Here is a 12,043-nt window from a genome sequence, read left to right as displayed (position 1 = left end):
ACTACAGGCCGTCAAGACATAACTGCCATACTGCGGCGAACAGTCATATCTCCCTCAGCTACGACTATAAGAACCCAGATTGTAGCCTTTTCTTTCACATACGATCACAGCTCGCAGAGAACTCGGGATCCCGTCCGCTCTCCCATAGATAAGCTGCGAAGCGCTGGATTAGTAGTTGGGTCGGTGACGACCAGCGAATCCCCGGTGTTGTATGTTTTTGCACTTTTTGCCAAAGTCATCATCACCTACAGCCCGTTCCCCGTTCATATCCTCACTCTTGCTTATCAACTTGACTGTATAGCTTACCGGCACTGATGGGTCATGACGTAGTGGGAATATCTGCCTGCTTCTCTCCTTTATCTTATGTGATTCTTGGGACATCGATGACCGCCGCTTTTGAGGTCACGGAAACTGGACTTAAGGTATGATTTTAAGACGAAAGAACAAGCAAATTTCATCTGTGACAATTTCGTACCGATGCTAGTTGCTTCCGTTCGTTGGTGTTTAATAGTGACAAGAACAGTAGACTCCTAATCATCACGCAAACCCTGCTTTAGTGGAGCCATTAAATCCAGCTCTATGTTATGTTCGTCTGGATCTCATCGTTTTCTGACAACCAGGTATTCTTTGTTCCGGCGCTTGTTCAACATGTGTTGGTAATTCTGGCAGTGTAGCAGCAAACTTCATCTTATCTTGGTAAGATGTAGGAGTCAGGTTTTTCAAAGTCTGTCGTTGACAGTAAACGAACAACTTCTAATAAAGGCTCCTAAAGATGATGACACAACTAAATCAACAGACCCTACATTTGATTGTGGCAACAAAGATCTGCCAGTTAAGGATCCTCCGGAACCAAGTGATCAAGTGCTCCCGGAATGAAACTAATAGTGAGTAGATATGATCAACAAGACGGCCGAGTACGTTTTTGATCTTATGTACTCTGAGCCACTCCTAATTCTGACCCATTCAAAGATCTAGTTGGTCCTTATGATCAGGTACTATGTACATGGAATCGTCAAGCACATTGACTTGAACAAGGTGACATTGATTACTTTTAGACCTGCTAATTAGAGCCCCTGAAATACTGCTTCATGGTAGCTAATATATAATTTCCGCTAGGCAGCAACTGAGATTTAATATAGGGATGAGATTTATAAGCTATTTATAGAGAAAGAAAAAGGCTGTTTATATTAATTTTGAAAGTATAAAATCTGTTCCTTTAAGATCCACCCAGCACTGATTCCAGCCCCAGGTCCCAGCACACAGCTCAACAATATGCTAGCTAAAACTGTTCCCAGTGAACTTTCGATAAACAGCCAGTACCAATACGTGAGAATTATAGACCAAAAGTTAATTAACATCAGCCTGGCAGCAGGGCTCCATTGAATATTAGTTTCTCGAGCCCAACAAACTAAGAAATAGATATGAGCAAATATCGACAAAACCATGGGAAAGATGTAAATTCGGATAGCCGATGCCTTATTACTTCCTATATCATCATTCTGCCGATGTTGGTTTTTACTCAAGAGCCAGTCCACTAGTCTGTCGACTATATAAATACTGAAGGGGAATAAATTCCATGATATAGCAACAAAAGGGCTCGGGTAAATCAATAAGACTATACTGGGAACCACAAAGCCGATAATCACAGAAATGGGAATAGCGTAAGTTCTATGACGGGAAGTCAGATAGCGATTCTGAGATAGTGACAGGAGATTGGGGCTAGCAGCAGTTGGCCTGACTGGGGAATTGACGAGAGGTCTGCTTTCATCACCAGTGTTGTCGTGACGATCATCTTCAGGCAATGGTTGGCTACTAATATCCCCTCTCCACGATATGCCAGCAGTATGTCTCAGCTGAACAATGCTTGTGCAGAGCACAAAAGGACTGACAACTGCACCGGTAACAACATTAACCGCGGCCCATATCCAGGTAGGCCGGCTCAGAACGAGGGTATGTTGGTTGATCAGACGTGAAGCGTCGACATGTGAGATGGTCAGAAGGGCCGTTACAAGAGCAAAAGTGCAGAGTAGAAAAGCCCTACTAGACTCGGTGCTCAAGCATTCTTTGAAGAAGACGGAGAAGAAGCAGGCAGCCTGGCCTAGTGGGGAAAGTGGTGTGACGGCATCTGTACATTTGTCCTGGCAGGACTCCACCACAGAGGGAAGGACTCGACTGAATAATGGGATGCTGACAGCGATGGAAAAAATGGGTGGAATGAAAAGGTATGGTACGGGGGTTGTGAGCACAACGGGAGGGCGTCTCCGAGTTCTTGGAGAATACATTGTTGCGAGATCGCCTTCAAGGTTGAGGTTCGTAGTGTGAGGAACCGATGATGTATGGCGAAAGTCTATGTCTTATTCCGTCCCGTTTAACCACATGGGAACGGGTTAAAAGTAAGAAGCGGGGTTTACGACTTGTTAATTCTTAATCTGTCAACGTACAGATTCAGCTTTGTGAATGCCGGTTCTTTCAAGCCACTAACCCATTTACGCATATCAAACAGCACAGCTCAGCTCCCGCCTTGCATGATATTAGACACCGGGCCCACTTGCCGAAAGTTTGACAAGCTGTTCTCTAGCCAGTCATGACAGGAGAATTATACAATATCCGGATCCTGATGGAGGTGATTCGCGCACAGACTAGTGAGATATGATATACCATTCTATCAACATTCCAAGCCGAACCATGTTAAGAAACAGCGGGCAAAAGACTGATTTGGGAACAGGAAACGAGAGAAAATGGCCACTGTTCCTTCTTTGTGTAAGACATCGTATGATGTGACATACGTAGGTTTATCCAAGTAGCGTGCTGCATAAGCACACAAGGAAAGATCGCCATTATGCATTCGAATCAATGTCGATCCTGATTCAAGCCTGCTCGGTGGGCGTAATTGAGGCCCCCAAGTATAACAAGTAACTGAAAGAGCAGCGTTCTGGACAGGAGCTCTGGTACAGACTTCTATATATCTAGCAGAACTGACCTTCGTGTTGCTCTAGCTTCTTAATCACAACTTCTCAGTTACACTTTGCCCATCTATCACCTCTCTATTGCTACTTTACTCTCAATATGCGCCAGTTCTTCTTTCTGGCAGCCTTCACTGGTCTTATTGGTCTTGCTAAAAGCGACACCTGGCCGTATGATCGCTACCCGGCTCGTAAAGATGCTGGTTTTGTCGGCAACTTGCCTAACGATCCACCCCCAGAGTTTCACTCGGAGCCACCTGACCTTTTTGTTGACTGGCTAAGAAGTGTCGTCAACAGAAACGACAGCCTTGAACTGCAGAATGTCTTCAAGAATGGCACTATTCCAGATCATGTCAACTCTATTGATGATCTGATTCTTCATGTTAAAACGCCAAAAGAACCTACTACCCCAGTTCTTGGCCCACCTATACCTATCAAAGCCCCAGCTTACGATCCTCAAACTGAGGCTGCAAGGTTATTCCGACACTTGAACTATCCCTTAGACCCCCGCTGCCTCATTAACAAATCTTCCTGGTAGTATCGCACCTACGAAGGGAACTGCAACTGGCTGAAGCAGAGTGAAACAAGTGAAGGCTCTGTTGGCACAGCTAGACAACGCGATTATCAGCAGCACACATATGCTGATGGTATTTCGAAGCCCAGAGAGGGTCCGAATGCTAGAGCGGTTAGCAATGCCTTCTTCAAGAGAAAGAAGAAGATCTATTATGAGCATACCCCTTTGCTTTTGGGACTAATAGAGGTAAGACAGTTCCATCATGTATCAAACTTTTGTGTATCATATCATACTCACTGTCTCCCTTAGTTCATTATGCATGACGTTACCTATAGCCAAGATTCCACGGAGGAATCCATCCAAGTTACGATGCCTAAAGACGAAGAGGTCTTCCCCCTCAACACTACACTGAAGGTGCAGAGAACTGCAGCAGTGCCAGGAACAGGTACATCAGAGTCCAACCCTCGAGAAAATATCAATATGGCCTCCACATGGCTCGACATATCTTCTTTATATGGCAGCACATCTGACGTGGCTCTCCGCCTCCGCTCAAAGGTCGATGGCAAGCTACTTACGCAAGAAGTTCAGACTCCTGGTACCAAAGCGAGCGCCTCCTACCTTCCATTCAACACTATGAATGTGTCCACCAACACACGTCCTGGTGTCAAAGTGGAAGATCTATTTGCAGGCGGTGACCCACGTACCAATGAGGACTGGTTGCTGCTTGGCGTTCACACACTTCTACTTCGCGAGCATAACCGCCTCTGTGACATCTTGAAGAAGCAGAAGCCTGACTGGGACGACGAACAGCTATATCAGACTGTGCGGTTGCTCATGTCTGCAAAGTATGCGTTGATAGCCAACTCATACCAAATGGCCTACTGGACCGACAAGATGCCCTGGCCCCGGGACGATGGGTTCCCTCTTTACCGTCAGATGTTCGGCGAGAACGCTTTGGAAATCAATCCTGCCAATACCTACCCCTGGCCCCTAGTCACCAAGAATGGGAAACCTATGACAGTCTCGGCAGAGATGGCTGTGGTCTACCGCTTTCATGAGTTTATCATTCCAAGCTTCCCCATCAAGAATCAGAACAACGAGACTCTATGGGAGCAGAACCTTTTCGATACCGGCTTTAACGCCACCGGCTTTCTCAATGTCGGTCTGGAAAGGGTCCTTGCCGGCACCGTGGCCTCCCACATTCCGAACTTCAAATCTGGAGTTGATGAGCACTTTCGTAGTGCTGGAAAGTACCGCGGTCATCAGTTCGATATCGTTGTCTCAAGTATTGTACACGAGAGAGAGCAGGGCCTACCGACTTTCAACCAATACTTCCGCGAGTATAACAAACAGAATCCAAAAGTCGTGGTTCCCATCCGAGACACATGGAGCAAGTTCTCTTCCGATCCTGAAGTTGTTCGAGACTTGGAAAGGCTTTACGATCATCCCGATGATGTTGACCTCGTGGTTGGCTGTCAGCTAGACGAAGAATGGTTCCCTGGAACCACAGTCCCAAAATCAGCTCTTATCATCAGCCTTTTTAGTTTGTTCGGCATGGGAAATTCCGATCGCTTTTCTATTGGCTTCTCGATGATGCGTTGTCTCCTTGTTGACCGCCCTTGGGACTGTCATCCTAGCAATGCTCTGGAAGACTTGCTCTGGGAGCACAAAAAGGTACCCGGATTCCCCAACTTTAGGTTTTACAATGAATTTTGGTTGAAGGAACTCGACTTACCGGCTCATGGAACTAATCTGCTTTGGAGATTGATCACTGAAAACTCGGAGATCAACTGCGTGCAAAGATCACCACTGTTCCCACACGACAATATCACCAACCCCCTCATGTGTATGAAACCAACTGAGCAGGTTGGTTGGCTAGAAACGATCTTCCAGTTTCTTCAAATAATCTTATCCTTACTAAAGCAAGGACCTTTCAAATTTGTCGCGACAATTATTATTACTGTCCTCAGTGGCATCATGGCAATCATCCACTTTCTGCAGTCATGGCCATGGGGTGATGCACCGCCGTCGCTCATCGGTTGGCCGATCATAGGCCAAGCTCTCTCCTTTCAACGCAATCCACTCAAGGTTCTCCGACGTGGTTTCAAGAAGTATAGCCACTCTGTATCTCGCTGCTTCGGCATCAAACTCGCGTCTCTCACGCACTACGTGATTACAAACCCCAGGGACCTACAGCTTATGATGGATGATAACACCAGTGAGAGAAAGTTTAGCCTCCACGAGTTCTTAAGAGCCATAAACTTTGAACTCATAACCAAAAAGGTGAATTTCAAGTCGGACTTGCACACCCAATTAATTCGGTCACACTTCGGCAATCCATCAACCTTGGCACGGTTCCATCCAGTAATTGAAACCGCAAGCAAGGACTTCCTCAAAAGAAAGCCTCTGACGATGGGAGAGCCGACCAGAAACGCCAACATCAACAACTGGATCGATGAGTATATCACCTTTGTGGTATCTCGCTGTATCGTTGGACCTGAAGGATATGACAACCCTGAGTTGATCACGACCTTTCTCAAGTTTAACAATGATGCTATCGCTACCATGGGTTTATCCTCTATGCTGCCAGGCTTCCTACAGTTCCTCGCCTCTCGTACTATTAACAAAGACTTTGATGCCATTCGCCGCGTTACATTGCCCATTATCAAAAAAAGGAGAGAGATGCACGGCAAAACAGAAGAGCCTGTATTCATGGACTTCATACTTGAAGAGGTTGATGATGACAACCGTGTCGCTGGTAAGTTCTTCTCAGGTTTTTATCTTGCATATGAACTCTAACCAATGCTTATTAGATTTAATCGCCATTATCGTTTGGGGAGGATTAGTCAATCTCCAAGCTACGTTTTCGTCAACGCTTCTTGACATTATCAATGAGCCTGACGGTCAGTCGAAGCTTCTTCCAACGCTACAGTGCGCCAACGTCGCAGAACTTGACACTTTTCGCTCATGGGAAATCGAGTCACCTTGGAATTCACTTCGAAGTGCCATGTTTGAGTCTATTCGACTATCTGGACCTATCACTGGCCCGGCGCGTATTGTCCTTGAAAAGGTCCCTTTGGCAAGCCAACCATCGATTAAGCTTCCTTCTCGCTCAGTTGCCACCCTCAGTGCATACAGCACACATCGTGATACGGCAGCCTGGGGCGAAGACGCAGCGACGTATCGTCCAGCCCGATTCATACAAAAAGCTCCTCCAGTTGGACAGCCTGAATTCATCACTTGGGGACTCGAAGGACCACATATGTGTCCCGGCAGATGGTTTGGTCAAGCCACGATAATGGTTATGACTAATTCTGTTCTTGAGACTTATAACTTTAAGCCAGAACGAAGACTTTCCGATGAAGAGAAGTATGTGTACACTGCGGGTAATGTAGGGCGCGTACCGGTTGGAATGGAGGTAGAGCTGAGAGCTAAGAACTAAAGATTGCAATCAAGTGAGAGTTTGACTAAAATTGCACATACTCTTTTCAATGAACGACAGCATATTGGTGGTAGGATGGGATCGGAAGAGAAGTGGCTTAGTGGAGCGGGCAGGGAATAGGGAATTATCGCTTGAATTATGTATAGGTCTTATGCCAAAGGATTAGTGAGTTATTGAGATAGCATGTATGCGTACGAGGCACTTCTGTCCTTAAATAATCTTAAAATTATTTTAGATTGACTACCATAGTTAGAAGTCGAGTTTAAAAAAATCCGAGGATCTGCACTTCTCTGCCAGATATTTATGGTAAGCCGATACTATTGAGTGACCTATACCCAAGCCGGTGTCGATGCAAATGAAAAGAACTGACAAATAGAAATGGTATGGAATGTTTATCAAACTTTGAGTTCTTTTGTACAAGGTAGCTTCGATTCAACAACAACCAGCGAATCCCCGATGTTGCATGTTTTTGCATTTTTTTTGCCAGTTATCTACTACATCATGACATAATTCTTTGACTACTTGAGACCTCCTGACAGGAGGATATCCTGTCCTGTGAGATATCCCGTCTTTGCCATCCTGAAGCCGTTAGCTCTCTGCCATCGATTTGATACAAGGGTAGACTTACATGACTGCTACGTTGGCAACTTCTTGAGGGTGACCTAGACGTCGTACTGGGACACTGGCGGCGATGGCGAGGCCTGGATCTGTCTCTTTGAGCTCCTCCAAGTCTGTCTTGTTTGTCCACGTTCTGTAAGATCTAATAAGCATGCTGAGAATCTGGCTAAACCCATCTCGAGACTCACGTTGATTTCGGAGTGGGAATCATATCTGTAAATCCAATCATTGCTGGAAGGATCTGAAAAGAATCTTAGTACCTGTTTAGAGTTTCTCCATGTGACTTACGGCATTGACAGTAACTCCTTCTCCGGCCAGTACCGTTGCTAGATTCTTGCCCATCGAGCTTTATGAAGTTAACATGTTTGTTTTGTGGAACCAGACACGAGAATACATACCTTAGAGCTCCCTTGGTAGCTGCGTAGTGGCATCCGTTGATTCCACCACCATGACTGGAAATACTTCCAATAAGAATTACACGTCCCCAACTCTGTGCTCGCATACCTGGCAAACAAGCCTTTGTCACAACAAACTGACTTCGCGAGTTGACTTCCATGACAGTATCCCAGTCATCTTCTTCAATATCCTTAATATCACGGATACGTCTTCCAAGGCCGGCGTTAGCAACTAGAATGGATACTGCTTTGTGCTTGGATGAAATGGTTGAATCTTGGAGGACTTTATCGACGAGACCGCGAGTTTGATCGCGTGAGCTCAAGTCGGCTGAAACGCAAGAGAACAACTGTTCGGGGTACGAAGACGAGAGCTCTTTGGATAGAGACTCGACTTTATGCTGTAACGGATTATCAGTAAAAGGTTGTTTGTGATAGGCTGAGAGGTCTCACCAGACTCGAGTTACAATGTAGTACAACATCACATCCTTCGGCTGCTAGAGCTCTGGCAATAGCAGAGCCGATACCGCCACTGTAAATAGTTAGAGGTGGACCAGTTAGTACGTGTTTGAGAGAAGTTACCTGGCTCCAGTGACAAGTGCGAGGCGCCCTTTCACCTCATTATCGACTTGACGGATCTGATATGTAGCCATGGCTGTAATTTTGCAAGAAATTGATTTTATTATGCGATAGTATCAACAAGTAGCATAGAAAGAAATGTAGTAAGAAGGGTACTGCTTGATCAAAGGACTGTTCGTTATCCGTAATTGTTGTCTTTATCCGAAGAGGGGTTGTGGGGAGGCAGATCTCGGAGGGAAGACCGGAAGCTTTTAGCTTACATGATGAACTTGACGACCTCGGTAGCTGGCAAAATATGGTGCAGCATAAAATCACATCACATTCATTAATTAGAAGTAAACAAAGCTCAGGATTATCTACCTAAACCACTGCTGTTCTGTAAACATGCATCATCATTTCCCTGTAAACTGCTCAGGGACAAAAACAAGAGCTTCCTCCCCACGGCATGCCGACATCGTCGGCCCTCCCTCTCTGCCTTTCCCGACAAAACTCAATATTCTCCATGGTTCTGTGTAGTCTTGGCTGTGAGAGTGCTGGGGTCCATCGGCTTTCTTAAGAGAGCTGTCGGCTGTCGCCCTTCACTTCTCTGCCGGTGTGCCTTGTGAATCGTTAGCAAGATTCCAAATAGAAGTTTAGTTTTTTCTTTAACAAAAAAAGTGTTATACCTTTGGATGCTCCCTGCTTCGGCTCATCAACGTAACCAATATCGCGAAGAAACGTCTCGAGAAGGGATTCCATTTCATCAGTGTCCTTTGTGGCTTGGCCATCACGCTCATAAACCTCCAAAAGCTTCGTGAGCTTGTTGTAAAGATCACTGTGAGCTTTGTTGGCGCTGGGTGGAAGTGTATAGTTTGAGGCAAAGACGCTGTCTGCGACAGCCTCCAAGACTTCGCAGACCTTCTCGATCGGATTCGCTCCTGAAGATTGATGACCGGGAGGCGCGCTGTTGGCAAGCCGGAATGCCGTCAGGAACCTGAGCTCATGAAAACTGGAAGGAATCCAGCAGCGGGAGGTTGATTAAGAGAGCTTGGTGGAAACGGGGTCGGCTCTACATGTATTCTACGTGACACGGTCGCATGCAAGTATAAAGGATACAAAGACAAAGGAGCTTTCTTGATGATCTCGCTGATGTTCGCATAACTTGAAAATGTTGATATTGATTCCTGTATCGTATTCATGACTTGACACCGACAATGTCGGAATACGTCTTATGGTATTACTCATAGCTGTCCTGTGATTACCATGAGGCAGAACTCCAAGCCTTCGAACATGGTGGGTGATGAGACTGAGAATACCATCCTGTATCTGAAGACTATGTAGCAGAAATAGATCAAGGATGCGCATGATCAACGAACTCATCTTGCCTCTCCTTGGGCTTTTCGGTCGTATTGCTAGCCCTTCTGAGATGTCTATCATCAGACAAGTGTCCGTGGAGAGCAAGTTCCTTCTGCATCTCACTAGCCACATGGACAGCATTCCCACCCCGAGCAAAGATGTAATCGACCTCTTCAAGGGCTAGATTGGAAGTCTCTGGATATAAAAATAAAATGATTGGAACAAAAACTAAATTGGTTGCCATGAAGATGAGGTAGGCTTTCCATTGGAGGCGATTAATGAGGATGGGTGTAATCATGACCTGTACTTGTTAGCTGTGGCGTTCGATTAGATTGAGTATAGACACATACCACTGTAAAATTCCAAAGCCAGTTTGAACTAACTCCAATAGCAGTGCCTTTAGTTCGGGCATGGAGAGGAAGAATCTCGGGGACGTAGACCCAAGGAACACAGTTCATGCTCGCACCAAAGATGAGCATATACGTAAAGAAGAAGGCAACCGATCCAGCAGCAAATGCTCTTCCTCTAGATGTATCGTCGGCTTGGGATAAAAGTGCAGCTACCATCATCATGGAGAAGGAAAGTCCAGCTGATCCCCACATCATTGTTGATCGTCGACCCATCTTGTCTAAAGCTAGAGTGGGAAGAAGCGAACCGATGGGGAACATGAGTTGGATACATCCTGCGATGATTTGTGCGAGTTTGTGTTCTAGTCCAACGTTGCTGGTAAGAACAGCTGTGGTATGTCAGTGTCTTGGCCGTGTGTTGTGTCGAAGGATTAATGCTTACTTAGGATGTAGTAAACCACCAGATTAATACCACCCGCTTGATTCATGAACTGAACAAACCAGGCCAGAAAAACCCGATATCTCGTACTGACTTTATCCTTCCGAAACGTCGAAGCCCAAGTCGTGCTTCCTTCAACTTCAGCCTCAGTCGACAAAGCGGCCTCGATGGAATTGACCTCTCGAATGATGTCGGGATGATCGATGGGCTTGTCGTAGATAGAGGAAAGTACTTCGGTCGCTTCTTGTCGCTTCCCATGATTAAGAAGCCAACGTGGAGATTCGGGTACGCCGAATACGACAAAGATAACCCAAAAGGCAAACACTGCTTGAAACGCGATGGGCCAGCGCCACGCAAACGCTCCTCCGACAAAACTAAAGGCAAAGTCCCACCAGTAGGCAAATGCAATACCTATACCGACGAACATGACTTCAGCTGATACGAGGCGACCTCGCTTGGTGCCTTCACAGAGCTCAGATTGGTACCTGATGGGTGTCAGTAACTGATGACATATTCGCTGTATTGTAGACTTACATAGGCACCGTAGACGTCTTCAGGCCAGTGCCAACACCAGTAACAATTCGCCCGACGATAAGGTGGCTGCGCGTAAACGCAGTCGCTTGTAATGCAGCTCCCACGAGAATCCATCCCATGGCGACCCAGATGGTCCATCTGCGACCGAGCTTCTCACCAAGCATAAAATTCATGAAGCAGCCGACAAGACATCCCAGGTTGTAGCTTGAAACAATGAAGCCAGTTAGAGTATCACCGGGATGACCAAATTGTTGTAGCCAGTCCTCGTTCTCGAGAATACCTCCAAAGACGCCTTGGTCGTAGCCGTAAAGGACAAAGGCGCAGAGACAACATGATGTGACTGCGCGCTGCAGCTTTTTGCCGCGCCCGAACCAGGTTCTCATTGTAACTTAGCAAAGGGCAATGTGTCGAGAGAAGCACAGGATATTTAATCACCGCAGACGAGGGGCATTGTGAGATTGCCGGTTTATATACGAGAAACCATCATCATGGACTTCTAACCGAGATGCGTTATTCCCGGTTTCCATCCTTGAAGTTTGGTCCAAAACATGGGGAAACCTGATGATCTGCATCAGTAGTATGGTGCGGGTGTTCAATTGTGGAGAGTACTAGGTTCTTGCAGGCCGTTTGGGGGGTTGCGGGTGCCTGGAACTTCCATCTTGGGCATCACCTATTTTTATGATCACGATAGGCAATGCGAAGCGGTTGGAGATGTAAAGACTAAAACAGATTTGGTGGAGGGAGCCGTTAAGATTGCCGTAGCGTTTCTTTCCGTTTAACCAATGACGTTATCGCCATCTCCCAATTCCCCGTTAGGTCTTCTAAGCGGTGTTTACCATGGATTGAACCTGATCAGCTTCAACACGGTTACTAACACACG

At 46.2% G+C, this 12,043-nt stretch overlaps 4 protein-coding genes across 4 annotated transcripts; 1 reads left to right on the top strand and 3 right to left on the bottom strand.

Moving 5' to 3' along the window:
- Positions 1 to 1,116: 1,116 nt before the first annotated feature.
- On the bottom strand, positions 1,117 to 2,377 carry EDB82DRAFT_510241 (uncharacterized protein). Its single transcript, XM_065608838.1, has one exon. It carries the CDS (start codon positions 2,280 to 2,282, stop codon positions 1,188 to 1,190), a length of 1,095 nt encoding a protein of 364 aa, XP_065464270.1. The 5' UTR covers positions 2,283 to 2,377; the 3' UTR covers positions 1,117 to 1,187.
- A 689-nt stretch (positions 2,378 to 3,066) lies between these two features.
- Positions 3,067 to 7,161, top strand: EDB82DRAFT_568649 (heme peroxidase; the record flags this gene model as incomplete). The annotated part of the gene is made up of 4 exons (XM_065609869.1): positions 3,067 to 3,497; positions 3,543 to 3,723; positions 3,787 to 6,235; positions 6,291 to 7,161. The coding sequence occupies 4 exons, from the start codon at positions 3,067 to 3,069 to the stop codon at positions 6,917 to 6,919; spliced, it is 3,690 nt and encodes a 1,229-aa protein (XP_065464269.1). The 3' UTR covers positions 6,920 to 7,161.
- A 1-nt stretch (position 7,162) lies between these two features.
- Positions 7,163 to 8,703, bottom strand: EDB82DRAFT_510237 (uncharacterized protein). The gene is made up of 7 exons (XM_025729008.2): positions 8,512 to 8,703; positions 8,383 to 8,461; positions 7,936 to 8,330; positions 7,826 to 7,883; positions 7,726 to 7,778; positions 7,548 to 7,670; positions 7,163 to 7,498 (listed from the first exon to the last, which is right to left on the bottom strand). Exons 1-7 carry the CDS (start codon positions 8,580 to 8,582, stop codon positions 7,438 to 7,440), a joined length of 840 nt encoding a protein of 279 aa, XP_025583318.1. The 5' UTR covers positions 8,583 to 8,703; the 3' UTR covers positions 7,163 to 7,437.
- Positions 8,704 to 9,355: 652 nt separating this feature from the next.
- EDB82DRAFT_279347 (general substrate transporter) lies at positions 9,356 to 11,860 on the bottom strand. The gene is made up of 4 exons (XM_025729007.2): positions 11,164 to 11,860; positions 10,633 to 11,114; positions 10,194 to 10,579; positions 9,356 to 10,144 (listed from the first exon to the last, which is right to left on the bottom strand). Exons 1-4 carry the CDS (start codon positions 11,544 to 11,546, stop codon positions 9,839 to 9,841), a joined length of 1,557 nt encoding a protein of 518 aa, XP_025583317.2. The 5' UTR covers positions 11,547 to 11,860; the 3' UTR covers positions 9,356 to 9,838.
- Positions 11,861 to 12,043: the final 183 nt, after the last annotated feature.

The sequence above is a fragment of the Fusarium venenatum genome (genome assembly GCF_020744135.1).
Source record: "Fusarium venenatum strain MPI-CAGE-CH-0201 chromosome Unknown EDB82scaffold_3, whole genome shotgun sequence".
NCBI classification, from domain to species: Eukaryota; Fungi; Ascomycota; class Sordariomycetes; order Hypocreales; family Nectriaceae; genus Fusarium; species Fusarium venenatum.
The sequence above is the reverse complement of the archived record's forward strand: the minus strand, read 5'-3'. Positions and strand labels throughout refer to the sequence as shown.